The sequence below is a fragment of the Bufo bufo genome, chromosome 6, assembly GCF_905171765.1.
Source record: "Bufo bufo chromosome 6, aBufBuf1.1, whole genome shotgun sequence".
NCBI classification, from domain to species: domain Eukaryota; kingdom Metazoa; phylum Chordata; class Amphibia; order Anura; family Bufonidae; genus Bufo; species Bufo bufo.
The window spans coordinates 347,443,024-347,461,419 of record NC_053394.1 but is presented as its reverse complement, the minus strand read 5'-3'; the positions used below and the strand labels follow the sequence as shown (position 1 = coordinate 347,461,419).

Here is an 18,396-nt window from a genome sequence, read left to right as displayed (position 1 = left end):
TGCAAAATGGTCCACTAACACACAAAATGGCATGCAAATAAACTGTAGAGTTACTCCCAATGACTCTCCGTGCCTGTGTGGGCAACTTGCCACTCACAGCAGATCTGGGACAGGGGTCAATAGACCTTTGTTCTGGAGATACAGAGGTGGGACCACATCTATCAGATGTTTATCCACAGAATATAACAGAAATGTCTAAGATGGGAATCCCCCTTAAATATATTTTTCAGCATACTAAAGATGTTTCAGACCATAGTTATTCAATCACTTAATCATTGGGGGTGTGAGTTCTGAAACCCCCACCTATCGTCAGAATGACTCTGACGCTTCGCTAGTAAAGCACTGCTCCTCAGGACAACAGCACTCCCGGCCACCCTGCTTTACAGGGAACTACGACACAGCCCTGTTCACATGAAGATCTGGAGCATGTGACCCCTGTCCCGTTCCCACTACTTGGACACCTTTAAAATATAATGTTATGGCCTATCATAATAAAGGAGTTATCCCATTATTGATGTTAAAAATGAAAATCATACAGTCCATGACAATCTCTTTCTAACAAAAGTAGGACCATCTCTGTACCTCACATGGATCCAGAGATCTCCACATTCATTGCTCTGCTAGATTTATATCAAGATGGCAGCTCAAGGGCAGTGTCCTCTCTGCAACGGCTCAGGGGCTGTGTCCTTTCTGCTGCAGCTCTCTCCCTATGACAGCTCAGGAGGCATTGGAGGATGAAACTGAGCATGTGCGACCTCAGTGGGCAGGACAAAGAAATAAGAAAAAGAACAAACAGCAGGTGTCGCTATACAGACACATTTTATTGAATAGCTCAGTGGCTTTACTAAATATTTTATTACATGACATTACAAAAGTATTCAGATGCAGGTGCTGGTTTTGAAAACTGTAGAATTCAGAGCTATATAGGTTAGGTCCAGGACTATATTGCAGACGGTTGTTCGGTATGGTCGCTTTTTCCTCGTCCTCACTTGACGGGTAGAATATCAGTTTGGAGAACATCTACATCATGGCAGCTCGTCACATCACGAAACTGTCTGCAGTCAAATCTCACGTGCAGTTTTCGGACACCACTTTGGCTTGAAGAAAAGGTGATGGTGCAGTGCCCAGTTGTATTTGGGTCAATAGTATCACATCTAAATCGGAACGGATGATGCAGAGTTAGGAAATAACTTGTGAATATTGTCAGACAATGCTTACTGGTGTGTGTATATGAAGAACAAAAGTTAAACACGAACTAGCCTTAGGGGTATGTTCACATGGCTGAAATCTGCCACTGATTCAGCAGCGGAAAAATTGGCATTTTCAGCTGCTAATCCCACAATCAAAACAACAACAGTTTCCCTATTGACCTTAATGGTAAAAACTTGGGCACACAGTGTAAAATGGTAGAAGTTTTTTCTGCCTCTGATTTTTGCCTTAGGCCTCATTCAGACGGCCTACTGCACAATTCTAAGGCCCCTTTCACACGGGCGAGTATTCCGCGCGGATGCGATGCGTGAGGTGAACGCATTGCACCCGCACTGAATACCAACCCATTCATTTCTATGGGGCCGTTCACATGAGCGGTGATTTTCACGCATCACTTGTGCGTTGCGTGAAAATCGCAGCATGCTCTATATTCTGCGTTTTTCACGCAACGCAGGCCCCATAGAAGTAAATGGGGTTGCGTGAAAATCGCAAGCAAGTGCGGATGCGGTGCGATTTTCACGCACGGTTGCTAGGAGACGATCGGGATGGAGACCCGATCATTATTATTTCCCCTTATAACATGGTTATAAGGGAAAATAATAGCATTTTGAATACAGAATGCTTAGTAAAATAGCGCTGGAGGGGTTAAAAAAAATAAAATAAAAATTTAACTCACCTTAGTCCACTTGATAGCGCAGCCCGGCATCTCCTTCTGTCTCCTTTCTTCAGGACCTGGGTAAAGGACCTGTGGTGACGTCACTCCGGTCATCACATGATCCATCATATGATCTTTTACCATGGTGATGAATCATGTGATGGACCATGTGACGACCGGAGTGACGTCACCACAGGTCCTTTACCCAGGTCCTGAAGAAAGGAGACAGAAGGAGATGCCGGGCAGCGCTATCAAGTGGACTAAGGTGAGTTAATTTTATTATTATTTTTTTTAACCCCTCCAGCGCTGTTGTACTATGCATTCTGTATTCAGAATGCTATTATTTTCCCTTTATAACCATGTTATAAGGGAAAATAATACAATCTACACAACCCCGATCCCAAACCCGAACTTCTGTGAAGAAGTTCGAGTTTGGGTACCAAACATGCGCGATTTTTCTCACACGAGTGCAAAACGCATTACAATGTTTTGCACTCGCGCGGAAAAATCGCGGGTGTTCCCGTAACGCACCCGCACATTTTCCCGCAATGCCTGTCTGAAAGAGGCCTAACTCTGCGATCCTGTCAGAGGAGCGGAGGACAGAACGGGAACTCGCACTAAGGCCTCTTTCACACGAGCGTGACGGATTAGGTCCGGATGCGTTCAGTGAAACTCGCACCATTTTGCAATCAAGTTCAGTCAGTTTTGTCTGCGATTGCGTTCAGTTTTTTCCGTGCAGGTGCAATGCGTTTTGATGTGTTTAACGCGCGTGATAAAAAAAACCGGAAGGTTTACAAACAACATCTCTTAGCAACCATCAGTGAAAAACGCATCGCATCCACACATCCACACGTTTTTCACTAAAACCCCATTCACTTCTATAGAGCCAGGACTGCATGAAAAACGCAGAATATAGAACATGCTGCGTTTTTTTCACACAGCGCAGAACTGATGCGTGAAAAAAGCGCTCATGTACACAGACCCATTAAAATGGATGGGTCAGGATTCAGTGCGGGTGCTATGCGTTCACATCACGCATTGCACCAGCGCGGAAAACTCGCTCGTGTGAAAGGGGCCTAACACTTTCTTATGAGTTTCTCACATTGAACTCGCTCATGTGTGCCTGTTCTTACAGAGGTATAGCTTCATAGAGGCTCCATACAGTGTTTGGTGACTGCACACTAAGGAGCACTGCAGCCTGTTCCCACTCCACAATTCGGTGCTTGCTTGTAATAAATGGGTGGGTCCTGATCAGTGTCCTGGGGGAACTTCTCATGTCCACCCAGTCTAAATACTTTGGTCAGTCATCTGGTCCATCCTTAGGCAGGAGAACTTCATTTAAAGTCTATAACAGAGTGAATTTTATAAGGGATATTACAACTAAGAATTCCCTTGAAATGTTGGAGTAGTGCTTCTGCTTCTATCTGTGGTCTGCAGACCGGATACCCTGTTTCCTCACAGGGAGACAGAAAATTCAGTACACTTTCTCATCGCTGACCTTTTTCAGTGAGTGCAGAGTTCCTGAGCAGTTATTATATAAAACATTATGCAAATGTTGCTGGATTTAACGAGATAAATTACAAGGTTTATTGTCTTACGCTTGTGGGGAAAAAGGGTTTATAGACACTTTAAATTCATCAAATGTGAGTCTCGGCCCTGGTGAATCAATTTGCACTATGCATCTTAATGAGTGTTAAATTCCAATTTGCAAAATAGTGAAATTTGAATTGGGCAAAACAAGACACCTTCAGCTTTGGGTGGAAATCTTAATATTAGCACTAGATAGATGTATATAATACACAATTTACAGCTTAAAGGGAACCGGTCACCTCCCAAAACCATCCCAAGCCGCCAGCAGTACCTGCGTGTAGCCAGCAGTGGGTTTCTGCTGACGCCTTTCTTCCTGAAGGCAGATGCAGCAAAAGCTCTGAAAACGTTTTATCCCCTGCCCGGCGCGCTTCTCCACACATGCTTGAAGTCAAGGGGGCAGCGGCGTCCTTGCTTCCAGTCACGGTAACCACGCCCCCTTCCCTGCCCTTTCGCTGTGACTGGGGCAGGGAAGGGGGCGTGGTTACCTTGACTTGACGCAACGAGGCCGCTGCCCCCTTGACTTCAAGCATGACTAGAGAATCGCGCGGGAAAGGGGATTAAAGACTTTTGCTGCATCTGCCTTCAGGAAGAAAGGCGTCATCCGAAACACGCTGCTGGATACACGCAGGTACTGCTGGCGGCTTGGGATGGTTTTGGGAGGTGACAGGTTCCCTTTCAAGGGGTTTTCCATCCTTTAGATATTGATGGCCTATCCTCCAGATAGGACTTTAATATCAGAACGGTCCACTGCTTCTGGCACTGTTGCTTTTTAGTTTCTGTTGGCTGCCAAAAACAGCTAACTGGTGGGGGTGCTGGGTGTCAAAATTCCACCAATCTGATATTTATGACTTATCGGAAAGATAGATCACCAATATCTAATTGGTGGAAAACCAAAGACACTGAGTTGTCCAGTGAGCATCTCAGAATAAAGCCTCATTCACACGTCAGTGTTTTGGTCAGTGATTTCCATCAGTCTTTGTGAGCCAAAACCATGATTGGAGCCTCCACAGACATAAGGTCTAAGGGAAAGATCTGCACCTGTTCTGTGTTTAGAGCCACAACTGGTTTTGGTTCCAAATCACTGACGTGTGGAGGAGACATAAGGCTGAGGCAAAAATATATTGCATGATTTCCACCAGCGTTGGATTTTTTTTCGATTCTGGGGTTGTGGTTGTGTTAACCTGCGAATCGCTCAGGGAACCCAGCTACTTGCAAGGTGGCACTTATACACAGCTATCTTTGGTCAGTCTTAGACCAGATCCACTTACCTATATGATCTTTCCTTGTGTATGAGTCCTTCTCCAGATATTGTTATAAGGCAGCCCTCTAGTTTCTCCTCCAGTGGGTTTGTGATGCTGACTGTGACTGTGATGAGACGGTACTGTAACGCCTCCTTTGGCATCTGTCGATAGGTGGAGAGTTTAATATCTAAGATGTTCCCATTCTGGAATGTCATAAACGTATTTATAGCAGCCACTGCTTACCTTGATCACCACCTTTGGTTTAAGTATGATCAGCTTCTTGCTTGCACAATGTGTGCCAATCACATCTTTAACAAGGCCTATGAGTCGGATCACGTTGGTTTCTGATGGAGACACTGCATACTCCAGGTGATGAATCTGAGCTTTCACTGTGTTGTCTAAGGGCAGAAAATTACAGTCACCAATAAAGAGTTAATACACGTAACGTACAGGAGGGGATTTCATTTATTGTGAGAAATGGGTAAAGGGATCATTGGGTAAGTATGGGAGGTCCTTTATTATGACTGAGGAACATTCAATTGCATATATAGCAAGTAAATTGGGTCAGACTGGCCCATTAGAGAACCATAGGATCTGGACCTATTAAAATCAATAGGGTGTCACTGTGTAATACTCAGACATGCCAGGTCCTCCATAGCCAAAAATGCTGTCTGAAGCCACCCTCTACATTGGCTTACAAACAAGGGCGAATCCCCAATATCAACTCGGTATTCCTTAAAATGGAATTTGAAACGTGACTTTTTGGACCAGAAAACCTTATTTCAAAGGAATCTATTCTTACCAACCTTTCAGTTCGTAAAATCGGCGCATCTAAGCCACACCCCTGGGAACACCCTGACTCTACCAGGGAACACCCACTTATGGGTGGAGTTTGTATTAGCCACACCTATTATCGACCCAAAACAGCACAAATTTGACGGGACTGTTTCTGAAAATCAGGGGCAGTCCCGGCAAATTTGGGACAGTTACCAACTATGGGAATCTTTCACTATATAATATAGCACCGATATGATGTCTGATTGCCTGGGAAGCACCAGTTGGTTGCAGCCACAACCAAGTGGTGCTGTATGTGCATATGACTTTCGTAGGGAAACGGGCGCAATAGTACCTGCTAAAGCACAATACTATCAAAATCTAAGCTCTATAAGGCCCTGATGACAGATTCTCTATAACAGAGCTGTGTCAAGATATGAGACTATTTCGGGTCTGTCAGTTGGGACCCCCGCCGATCATGAGAATGAGGTCCAGAGTTCCCTGAATAAATAGCGCACCTCTGGCTGCCGCGTAGAAAATAAATGGAGTAGCAGCAACATGCAGGTGCATGTGCTCAACTGCTGCTCCATTCATTTGAGGAATTCGGGACTATGGACACTGTCTTGCGGAAGTTTTTATCTTGGAAGAATCCCTTTAAAGGGTCACTGAGTTTTCAGAAAACGTTTGTCATAGAGACATATCAAAAGTTTTGTCACTGGGGGTTCAAGTGCTGAGACCCACACGATCAGTAGAATGAGGAGAGAGAAGCTGTGACATATCATGCTCTCTCCTGGCCGCAGGAGAGCAAGTGAGACTGACTCCATAGAAAGTCTATAAGCCCATCTCACGAGTGTGAAATGCAACCCCTCCTCTCTACTCTTTCGAGCAATGAGGCTCCCTCCCACCGATCCAAACGTTTGATATTTCTCTATGGCATATAAAAAGTTTTCTGAAAACTCAGTGACCCTTTAATGTTCTGTTGCCTCAGAGTAGTGTCTCTTTGAGAATGCTGTGGAGGTTTTAGGCACCCGCCTGTTGAGAAGTTACCTTGGTTTGCCTGTAAAGACAATTCAGACCGTTCGGTCCAGAAGTATGGGCATCCAATTCCATTGTCATCTAGATACTGAGCATAGAGGAACACGCTCACATTCTTCTTTCTCTGGCTGTGGTTGGACACTTTCATAGTAATAGGTACGTCTTGCCCAAATAAGACTGTTTCCAATGTTCGGATGCCGAGAGAAAGAAGAGCATCATCATAAGATCGATCCCTGGAGCTGTCTTCTGTCATTTTATGGAATTCCTCCCAGTGGTGAGTAGACCCTGTCAAAAGGAACATGTCTTTACAATGACTCAATTCCCAGTGACTTCTACATGATATCATGGACATATACTGTACACCTGAACTGTATGGCAAGGAACTTCAGCTTCATTTCCAATGGGCACTTTACCCTACTGCTATCCACTTCTCCATATTTGGAAGCCTGGCACCTCTTTCTGTCACTGATTATGTCTTCCATACCATCCTTTTAGCTTTTTTAAAAAAAAATATGTTATGAACTGGAAACCACCTCCAGTTGTGATGGACCTGAAATGTGCTTTTGAACTAAATTATAAGGTTCCTCCCCAGCTTTCAGAAGCTTAGATTACCACAGGGGGCAGCAGAAAAAACAGTATGAAGTTACTGTAGGATCTCAAAATCTTCAATTGTCTTCCAGCTTGCATAAATAATAGTCCCCTAATAACATATGAGATTTGTTAATTTTTTATTGCTGAACATACATTTATATCTACAGCATGCCCTACACATTAGATGAATGTTGTCTAAACTTCCCAATTTTGGTGGGACCTCCTGACTCTCCCCAACAGCACATGTTGGGAGAGGGAAGGGCCAGGCATGAGGAAATCCAATGCTTTTAGTGGTGTGGCAGCGGCTTTCTCCCTGTTTAGCACACATGCATACTTGGGGTAGGTAATATTACCGGCAGTATCGTTACAATGGCAGCAATACAACAACCAAATTGTCTTCTGTATTCATTGGGTAATAAGTGGATGAAAAATGGCTTCCCACAGCAGTAATGGCTAATTGTCCTGGATTATAGAAGAATGTCCTGCACTAATGATCGCCTAGGTACTTTCAATTTGCACCTGCCATCTGTACTTGGTTTTGGCGGGTCATGCGATGGCTGATGTCATCTTCGCGTTGTCTCGCGAGATGACGCGGCCATCGCTGATTGGTCTAGCTTTTACCAGGTCCTGCTTGGTATACAATGATTGGTTTGTGCACAGCTGAACTGCATTCTATCTCCATTAACTAGGGTATATTAGATGGTTAGTGAGTACAACTATATACGCCCCTTGAAGAATGGAGGCGAAACGTACGTCGGGGTGCGCTCTTTGTCGGTTCAGGGCCTGATCCTCTGGTGATCCCATTTATCTTAGGTATGTTGGGCCTTTTCATAGGTAAATGCATTGATATCCAATTCATTATTGTCAAAATGGATGTTCGTTGCCTTTAAGAGCCATGCTCGACTATAGTTGCAATTTTGTATGTCTTGAGTAGGCCAAATTAAGGTCACACAAAGCTTAATGTTATTCTTCTCATGAATATACCAGTCTGAGAAGATGTCTCCTTGTTTACTTACTTAAATTTATGACGGGAGTAAAAGATAAGCTCTGTGCAGCTGGTGATAATTACCTATACAATTAGGCATTTATTAATGAAGCAAAATATATAATATGTATGTATTCATTTATTGAGCCTTAGTTAGTCCTTAGCATAAGACAATCAGTAGGACATATATATATTACTTTATATTATATTGTTATATGTTACGAAGACAACATGTATCCAGTATATTGTATATATTTCTCATTAGAAGAGTGTCTGTGAAGATGTGTATTTTGTAACAATTAATCACATCTTTGGTATGACAGAGGAGGTACTGATATCTCTGAGAAAACAAGCCATTTACGATCCATAAATTAAGTGTGAAAAACATTCAAAAGAGACGCCTAGAGGTCTGTCTCTAATTGCTACAAGTGTCAGAATTAATCCCTATGGCTTTGAATTAAAGCTTCTAAGGTCAAAATGTATATTCGGACTTATATAAGTTAACCCTTTATACTATGATGCAAATAGCTTATACAGCAGTGCCACCTATGTGTCAGTAGGTGACATTACAACAGTAGCAAAAATGCATTCTGGGTAGGGTTATGATGTCACATTTTATCAATGGTCACGCCCATCCGACAATGATTGGAAAGTTCCCAAACTAGGAAGGTGTGGCTAACTGATAAGTTTGGGATCATAAGCCATAGAGAGAAAGTAAGAGAAAGAGAGAAGGAAGGAGAAAGGAGGAAGGAGAGGAGAAGTTGAGGTCTATCAAGATGAAAGCCATGGTGAGATGTGCTATGATGGACCACCCAGCTTTCCTAGGAGCAGAAGTGAGATTCCTACTAGGACTTGGTAAGAGACACAGAAAATGATATTTCATTTTATTAAGACTAATTTGATAGTGTGGGTGAAATTATACCATCTAGATTGGCGAATAAATAAATAATTAAATTAATTGATCATCTCCATATTGAGATGTAGTTTTAGGATATTGTGAGGCTTCATTCTACCTGCAGAAGAATCTGGACTCATAATCTAGCAAAGCATTAAATAATTGCTTATATATATATATATATTATATTGATGGAACATTCTTCGCCAAGCTAAGTGATGGATTCCCACAAGAAGGACTTACTTCAAGTCCTTCCCATTTAAGATATGGTCTAGCAAAATCCTAGATCCCTGTTATTTGTCTAAATAGTCTTACCAAAGTCATGTATGTGAAAATAGTCCAGGATGGGGCAGAAGGATACAGTTATCTCTTCTAAGTTATATCCTCGGATGGATTTGCCCATGCCTGAAGTCATGTGATGTGTAGTTGGTTAGAGGGGGGCAGAATGTATTTAGCATTCTATATTGATGTCTAGGATTAGACATGCCCGTCCTGATATCATGAGGTTTTCTCTGAACAGAAGTAATGTATATATAACTTATGTTCATATTTTGATATCCTAACCTAATAATAGCTTTGTTATAATGTGACGAGTTATTTCCACTCACATGTATTGTTAAGCTTGTAATGCTTTATATTAACACTATATATATTCATTTGCATGTATCATTGTGTTTATTACTTATATATGTTTATAACCTTGTAACCAATAAATCTGCATATTTTTACAATACCTGTGTATTATTGTATAATGCAGAACTACATTTTATCATTAACGTCATCTCACGTCAAAAAGAACTTATTTATCTGAGGAAATAGTCGGACTCAGATGTGAATTGTATCAATTAGGTTGTCTACAATTCACCAGGTCATGATTTTAAGAATTTATGACAAATTTTATAAATTTAATTTTTTTATGGTTAATTATTTTTATGACCATAATTAATAATTCATAATTGAATTATTACCCACCGACATAAATGGAGGCCCCAGTGAGATATGATTGATGAGATGACATGTTAATGATAAATTGTCATGTATATTGTTGCTGGCATTAGAATGCTACAGCCAGATCAGGTTTACAACCCTTAGAAGGGCGTGGTATATACATATTCAAAATTAATGTCCTGGTACTGAAGGGGTTAAGCCCATACCAGAACCGCAGATGAGTTGTTGCAGTAAAGTGTTATTACACGAATGCAACCAGTGCATGACATGTAAATCAACTCAGGAGTTGTTTGTCTATGCTAAACATAATTGATGTTTTTGTATCGCCAGAAATTAATAGTAAATTGTCCCAAGATAGGGAACAGATATAGGTCTCATTAGCCTAGGCGGTACAGGGTCCGGTTCTAGTCCTTTGTTTGACTCAGGAACCTTCCTATTAATTCCTGGCCAGTTAACTCCCATAGTTGGAGATTTACCCCCATATACAGGGAGGTTGAGTTTAGTAGCTCAGGACGTTACAGGATAATAGAGGAACTTTATACATAAAGTCTGACCCAATGTTATTGATAAATAGAATCTATAAGAGAAAAGTTTTAAACAGGTTAATTGCTATGTATGCTAATGTAACCATGCTTTCTTATAGGATCCTAATGTACATTTTGCAATTGCCGCAGATATGATAATCCCCTAAGGGGGGAATTGTTTTTTTATATCATCTCTGGTTAATCATTTCAGATTTTTTTTTAATCTGTTTGTGAATTATTATTTTTAAGCAGAGTACCTAAAACCTGCTAAGTTGTTTTAATAGTGAAAAGCGCAAAACTGTATTTAAATAGCTCTGTTAACTAACCCTAATTGCCTTAAAAAGTCTCCTAAGGGAGGGGTGATGAGCACATTCCTAAATCTAGATACATGTCAGTGAAAAGGTCAGAGGTCGCAGAGCTGCGCTGCGAGCTGATTTCTTAAGTCAGCCTAATGGAAAGGAAGAGTAAGATTCTCCCAACTTCATTGAATGTAAATTCTTTATCTCATAAAGTGAATAAAGAGTAAAAGAAAAGTTATTTAATACTTTGCTGACATAGGAATGTCCAGTAAACGAAGCAAACCGCTTCATTAAATTAATAATTATAGCAAATCAATAAATGATTGATATTGATTACTAATCAATTTTTTCCACAGGATCATTAACATAATGTTTGTGTAGAGTTTTATTTCAGTGCTAAAAATGCCAAGAGATGAACTAAGATTGAAAAATCAAAAATTTGAAGATGGAGACACATCATAAATTTCATATGATTGGTGGTGGTATTGTATGACTGAAAAGAGACTGAACAGTTATACTAACCATATTGTTTGTCTATCAATTGTGACTAACTTGTCGTCACTGTATTCCATGCAGATATATGGACGCATATATATTACTCTGTTTCGAGGTAGTCTCAAAGTATTGATTGGGTTATTATCCTAAATAGGCATAACACCTAAGGCTATATTAGCCTAGCACAGGAAGAATAGTTTTATCTATTCATGATACCCTGTAGTTTGTTTTTCAATGAAAAAAAAAAAAACATAAAAGTCCTCAACTTGCTGCTGGCTAAAGTATGGCATAAGTCAAAGGCCTAAAATAGGCAGGTATATGTTTGATAAGTTTTTGCTGCGTTGTTGCTCATACTGTCTGTTGTTTTCTTAAGCTTAGATGATGGCCCAAGATGGGATCACGTGTAGATGGAAGGACAGATGGCGGAATCCTAAAAGTCTTTATATCCGGAACCAAGAGAACCTGAGGTCAAGGCTATCCGTGACGCAAGAGACGTCCAGTCGGAGCCAACCCAGATGTATCCAAGATGTATCCAGGAGGGACAAGTGGGCAGAGCCCCAGGAGATTCGACAGCCGTTGCAAAAGTACATCACACCATTACAACATGACAAAGTATTCGAGATCGCAGACATGACGATATGATGCCAAGCACCGCTCGCTAATTCGAGTTGCCAAGTGGCTGACAAGCCAGGAAGCTATTACTTCCAGTTTTTCATTTTAGCAGCAACGTTATTAAGTTAGAGGACCAAAGAAAGATCTTAACTAGAGACACGTTTCCAGAAAGTCCAGAAAACGACCGAAACGTCTTTCTCTCTACAGTGGTCATAAAAAAAGAACGAAACAATTGTATAATATGCGTTCTATAAACCGGTGCGTTTATCACTAATACGAGGAACGAAACCTACTTGTAGTTTAACTAATCATAAAGTTTGTGCGTTAGACTTGTGTCGTAAAAGTACACACAAAGTTGTGATAAATTTATTCCAAGGTAAAACTTGCGTTCCCCAATCCATAATGATTTGGAGCATTTAGCCCTTTATTGCATTTCAGCCTATTCAACCTTCTAATAACGAAATTGAATATGCTGAAAAGGGGGGATTTGTTGGGCCTTTTCATAGGTAAATGCATTGATATCCAATTCATTATTGTCAAAATGGATGTTCGTTGCCTTTAAGAGCCATGCTCGACTATAGTTGCAATTTTGTATGTCTTGAGTAGGCCAAATTAAGGTCACACAAAGCTTAATGTTATTCTTCTCATGAATATACCAGTCTGAGAAGATGTCTCCTTGTTTACTTACTTAAATTTATGACGGGAGTAAAAGATAAGCTCTGTGCAGCTGGTGATAATTACCTATACAATTAGGCATTTATTAATGAAGCAAAATATATAATATGTATGTATTCATTTATTGAGCCTTAGTTAGTCCTTAGCATAAGACAATCAGTAGGACATATATATATTACTTTATATTATATTGTTATATGTTACGAAGACAACATGTATCCAGTATATTGTATTTATTTCTCATTAGAAGAGTGTCTGTGAAGATGTGTATTTTGTAACAATTAATCACATCTTTGGTATGACAGAGGAGGTACTGATATCTCTGAGAAAACAAGCCATTTACGATCCATAAATTAAGTGTGAAAAACATTCAAAAGAGACGCCTAGAGGTCTGTCTCTAATTGCTACAAGTGTCAGAATTAATCCCTATGGCTTTGAATTAAAGCTTCTAAGGTCAAAATGTATATTCGGACTTATATAAGTTAACCCTTTATACTATGATGCAAATAGCTTATACAGCAGTGCCACCTATGTGTCAGTAGGTGACATTACAACAGTAGCAAAAATGCATTCTGGGTAGGGTTATGATGTCACATTTTATCAATGGTCACGCCCATCCGACAATGATTGGAAAGTTCCCAAACTAGGAAGGTGTGGCTAACTGATAAGTTTGGGATCATAAGCCATAGAGAGAAAGTAAGAGAAAGAGAGAAGGAAGGAGAAAGGAGGAAGGAGAGGAGAAGTTGAGGTCTATCAAGATGAAAGCCATGGTGAGATGTGCTATGATGGACCACCCAGCTTTCCTAGGAGCAGAAGTGAGATTCCTACTAGGACTTGGTAAGAGACACAGAAAATGATATTTCATTTTATTAAGACTAATTTGATAGTGTGGGTGAAATTATACCATCTAGATTGGCGAATAAATAAATAATTAAATTAATTGATCATCTCCATATTGAGATGTAGTTTTAGGATATTGTGAGGCTTCATTCTACCTGCAGAAGAATCTGGACTCATAATCTAGCAAAGCATTAAATAATTGCTTATATATATATATATTATATTGATGGAACATTCTTCGCCAAGCTAAGTGATGGATTCCCACAAGAAGGACTTACTTCAAGTCCTTCCCATTTAAGATATGGTCTAGCAAAATCCTAGATCCCTGTTATTTGTCTAAATAGTCTTACCAAAGTCATGTATGTGAAAATAGTCCAGGATGGGGCAGAAGGATACAGTTATCTCTTCTAAGTTATATCCTCGGATGGATTTGCCCATGCCTGAAGTCATGTGATGTGTAGTTGGTTAGAGGGGGGCAGAATGTATTTAGCATTCTATATTGATGTCTAGGATTAGACATGCCCGTCCTGATATCATGAGGTTTTCTCTGAACAGAAGTAATATATATAACTTATGTTCATATTTTGATATCCTAACCTAATAATAGCTTTGTTATAATGTGACGAGTTATTTCCACTCACATGTATTGTTAAGCTTGTAATGCTTTATATTAACACTATATATATTCATTTGCATGTATCATTGTGTTTATTACTTATATATGTTTATAACCTTGTAACCAATAAATCTGCATATTTTTACAATACCTGTGTATTATTGTATAATGCAGAACTACATTTTATCATTAACGTCATCTCACGTCAAAAAGAACTTATTTATCTGAGGAAATAGTCGGACTCAGATGTGAATTGTATCAATTAGGTTGTCTACAATTCACCAGGTCATGATTTTAAGAATTTATGACAAATTTTATAAATTTAATTTTTTTATGGTTAATTATTTTTATGACCATAATTAATAATTCATAATTGAATTATTACCCACCGACAGGTAATATGTTGCTGTTTTTACATGCTTGCTATTACTACTAATGTTTGTTGTTATACTGCCTATGGGCTTTTTTGTTGGAGGTGCTTTCTAGCTGGCCCTCATAATTGCTCATATTAGTGTAGTCTTATGTATTTAATAGGGATTCTTTATATTTAAGTGGGGATTGTTCTAATCTTGCCTGCTTTTGCGGCATTTATGTTCCCCCTGTACTAGGATCAGGCACACCCTCTATCCGGCAAATGAGTTGCTTGTCGTAGCGCTTGTCTGCATTACTGCTGCTATTATTATTATTTTTATGTCTTCTGTAATGTTAATTACTTAATAAAAATTTGTCCCTTTGTCTATTTGGTGTTGTTATATATTGTCACACATTTGCTTCATCATTATTGATGATTTAGTATGTTGCCATCTGTACTTGTTCTATTGAGAGTTTAGAGCAGGTGCAGTGTGTCTGAATGGAGGAGACATCACATGGGGGTGATTTACCTGGTCACATGACCGTCCACCAGTGGCCATCTTAGGGACAGGACCTCTGTGTGGACAGCACAAAAGACTCTGTAAACAAGGGGGCATACCTTATAAAATATAGAAAATGGTGCAGAATTTGAACAAAGGCTATATTAGTAAGTGACATATAATCATCTCACAAACACACTGGTCAACAATAACCAGAAAGTGACCAACCCATCTTTAATATATCTCTAGGTAGGAAAGTGAGTAGTTACTTACACCCTTGAACATCACAGGATAACACTTGTAGGCCTTGGAATCCATTGATAACACCAAGCTTGTCACTGTGAAGCTGTACATAGAGCCTCTGATCACCAACTTGTGTTGGAATGAAGGTAAGTGGGTAGAGTAATTTGTCTCCAGGTAACACATCTTTGCATCTATAAAGTAGTAGTTTTACATACTGTTATCAGTAATACTAGTTATCATATACCAGATGTAACACAATGCATTGCTGAGTTGGTTTTGGAAAGTCTGTAGACCCAAGTCAACATTTAAGTACCTATAGATCTTCTCTCCATGCAGCAGTCCTTTGCCTGATGTTCTTATCCAACATTCATTCAGAGTCTCCTTTAGGGGGTTGGATAAAGCAACCATGGCTGTTATCGGTTGAAACTGCACAGCTACCTTGGGCATCTGTTATAGTAAAGAAGAGATCTAAGAAACATTGCTTTAGTAGATGAGTAGGAAAATGGGAAAGTTTTTTTGGTTGGGTATGTGATGTATTATATACACCCAAGAGAACGATATAGGTCAAAGCTGTTGCATGGTTTAATTAACCCAATATCAAATACCCTGCCTTGGGGAACTGTAAGTAAATAGTGGTGGATTGTCATTGAATCGGGACATTATCTTTCAGCCACTGCAGAGAATATCTATCACTAAACCCTAGCTAGCCTGTCAGAGAGGCTGTGGTCTGACTAGCCACACTGCCCTGACCTGCTCCACCACACCCCCTTATGAGCCGAATCAGGTGAAACGTGTCGGAGGAGCTTAGATGGTATTTCAATAGCATTAGGGTGCATGTTAGGGTAGGGTATAGGTTCGAGGACAGTCTGGGGTCACTGTTCTAATGGCGAGTGCTCCACTATGGCAGTATTAGGGCAGACTTTACAGGGGATATGCTAAATAGGAGATTAGGGAACGAGTAGATGACCCCGGCAGCCTCATATTTGAAACGAAACCGTGTATATATACTTATATATTTGTTTGTCTTTGTTCACACTGGGTATTTTAAGTGAAACAAATAAAAGTGAATTTTTCTTCTGTTTTGCTAGCTAGGAATATGGACCTACCTGAATGACCAGGGGTGGTTTACAAATGGTCACATCTTGATCTGCCAGAGCGTAGCAGCCGTGGTCATGTTTCGGTTCTTTCATCAGAGCAGTAATCCGCATCAGGTTGTTCTCCAGAAGTTCTTTCTTGTACTTAGAGTAATTCATCCTTCCAGAGACACTAATTTCTGTAAAATCATGCAGGTAGTAAGCATTTTACCTTGCCTGGGACTGCCCATAAAAAAAAAGGCTTTAGCATTGCAAGGAACCACAGGAACAAATTCTAAGGATTGTGACTTGCCAGCCTTTGTCCAAATTTAAATTGTTCATAATATTACAAACCCACTAATGTTTCTGCACCGTTTATGATTAAGTAGAATTATCTACATATCCAAATTACCTTCCCCTGAGGAAAGATGGAAATGAAACTTCTCACTCCAGAACTGTGTCCATGTGATGCCATAGTCATGTACAGACTGAGCACCAAGTACAAGCTCGAGATCCTTCTCCTCTCCGCTCACATTGCTCACTATCACACTAAGAATAATGTCTTCTCCATAAAGCTGTTCATTCTTGGATGTAATGGACAAAACGACTGGGCTGAGGAACATCAAGTTATTATCGGTGTCCTCATGGTATTTAAGCATTAGCTGCTTGGCTCTTTCTACGGCTTCATGTTCTTCTTTAGAACCTGTTATGAATGAGGTTAAATATTATTTCAGCAATTATCGAAATGCTAAAGAGGCAGAAACTTCTTAGAAAAAGGTGTGATGCATTTATGGCAACTCTAATAGACTTCAGTGATGAGAAGAGCAGCCACATCTTTGTTTGCTTCATTCAATTGGATGAGGATGAACCGTTATACTAGACACGGTCCATGGATAAAAATGGTGCTGTTTTTGGAAAGACACATTTTGTTAGTCTTATACAACCCCTTTAAGCTAAACTACCAATAGTAATAAAAAGTATGACTTTAAAGTATATTTATCTGCTCCGTCCATTCCACAAGTTGAAAAGTGGGAACTGGAGCACTGCAAATGAAAGGAGTCAAAACTGATCTTTGGGAGAAGGTATATAGGCTTTACTCCACATGTCCGGCGGGGAGGAGGGGGACCTGAAATTTGTTCAAAAGGTGGAGATCCCCTTTAAGGTTCTTTGTATTGTTCATTTTAGATACATTCTGATCTACAGGGTGGGCCATTTATATGGATACACCTTAATAAAATGGGAATGGTTGGTGATATTAACTTCCTGTTTGTGGCACATTAGTATATGTGAGGGGGGAAACTTTTCAAGATGGGTGGTGACCATGGCGGCCATTTTGAAGTTGGCCATTTTGAATCCAACTTTTGTTTTATCAATAGGAAGAGGGTCATTTGACACATCAAACTTATTGGGAATTTCACAAGATAAACAATGGTGTGCTTGGTTTTAACGTAACTTTATTCTTTCATGAGTTATTTACAAGTTTCTGACCACTTACAAAATGTGTTCAATGTGCTGCCCATTGTGTTGGATTGTCAATGCAACCCTTTTCTCCCACTCTTCACACACTGATAGCAACACCGCAGGAGAAATGCTAGCACAGGCTTCCAGTATCCGTAGTTTCAGGTGCTGCACATCTCGTATCATCTGAAGGCAATCGTCTATGCTGTGAAGATACGAGATGTGCAGCACCTGAAACTATGGATACTGGAAGCCTGTGCTAGCATTTCTCCTGCGGTGTTGCCATCAGTGTGTGAAGAGTGGGAGAAGAGGGTTGCATTGACAATCCAACACAATGGGCAGCACATTGAACACATTTTATAAGTGGTCAGAAACTTGTAAATAACTCATGAAAGAATAAAGTTACGTTAAAACCAAGCACACCATTGTTTTTCTTGTGAAATTCCCAATAAGTTTGATGTGTCACATGACCCTCTTCCTATTGAAAAAACAAAAGTTGGATTCAAAATGTCTGACTTCAAAATGGCCGCCATGGTCACCACCCATCTTGAAAAGTTTCCCCCCTCACATATACTAATGTGCCACAAACAGGAAGTTAATATCACCAACCATTCCCATTTTATTAAGGTGTATCCATATAAATGGCCCACCCTGTATACTAAAGCCTGTTACTAACTAAATCATGCTAAAAAGACTATCAATCATCGTCTGGAGGCAGGGTTGACTGGTGGCAGTGTACGGTATCAGACTCCTTTCTCTTCCGGTGCTGGTGGACGCTGCCGGCTTC

General features: G+C 40.1%; 1 protein-coding gene across 2 annotated transcripts in view; it reads right to left on the bottom strand.

Annotated features, from left to right (window-relative positions):
* Positions 1-824: 824 nt before the first annotated feature.
* The window catches only part of LOC121006008 (protein 4.2-like), a 42,470-nt gene continuing 24,898 nt past the window's right edge, over positions 825-18,396 (bottom strand). For both annotated transcript variants that reach the window (XM_040438887.1, XM_040438886.1), the window contains exons 10-17: positions 16,564-16,854; positions 16,185-16,351; positions 15,392-15,525; positions 15,109-15,269; positions 6,517-6,789; positions 4,939-5,093; positions 4,723-4,856; positions 825-1,154 (exon numbers count right to left, since the gene is read on the bottom strand). In XM_040438887.1, coding sequence (XP_040294821.1) covers positions 986-1,154; positions 4,723-4,856; positions 4,939-5,093; positions 6,517-6,789; positions 15,109-15,269; positions 15,392-15,525; positions 16,185-16,351; positions 16,564-16,854 — 1,484 coding nt within the window. In that variant the 3' untranslated portion in view covers positions 825-985. The remainder of the gene's footprint in view (positions 1,155-4,722; positions 4,857-4,938; positions 5,094-6,516; positions 6,790-15,108; positions 15,270-15,391; positions 15,526-16,184; positions 16,352-16,563; positions 16,855-18,396) is intronic.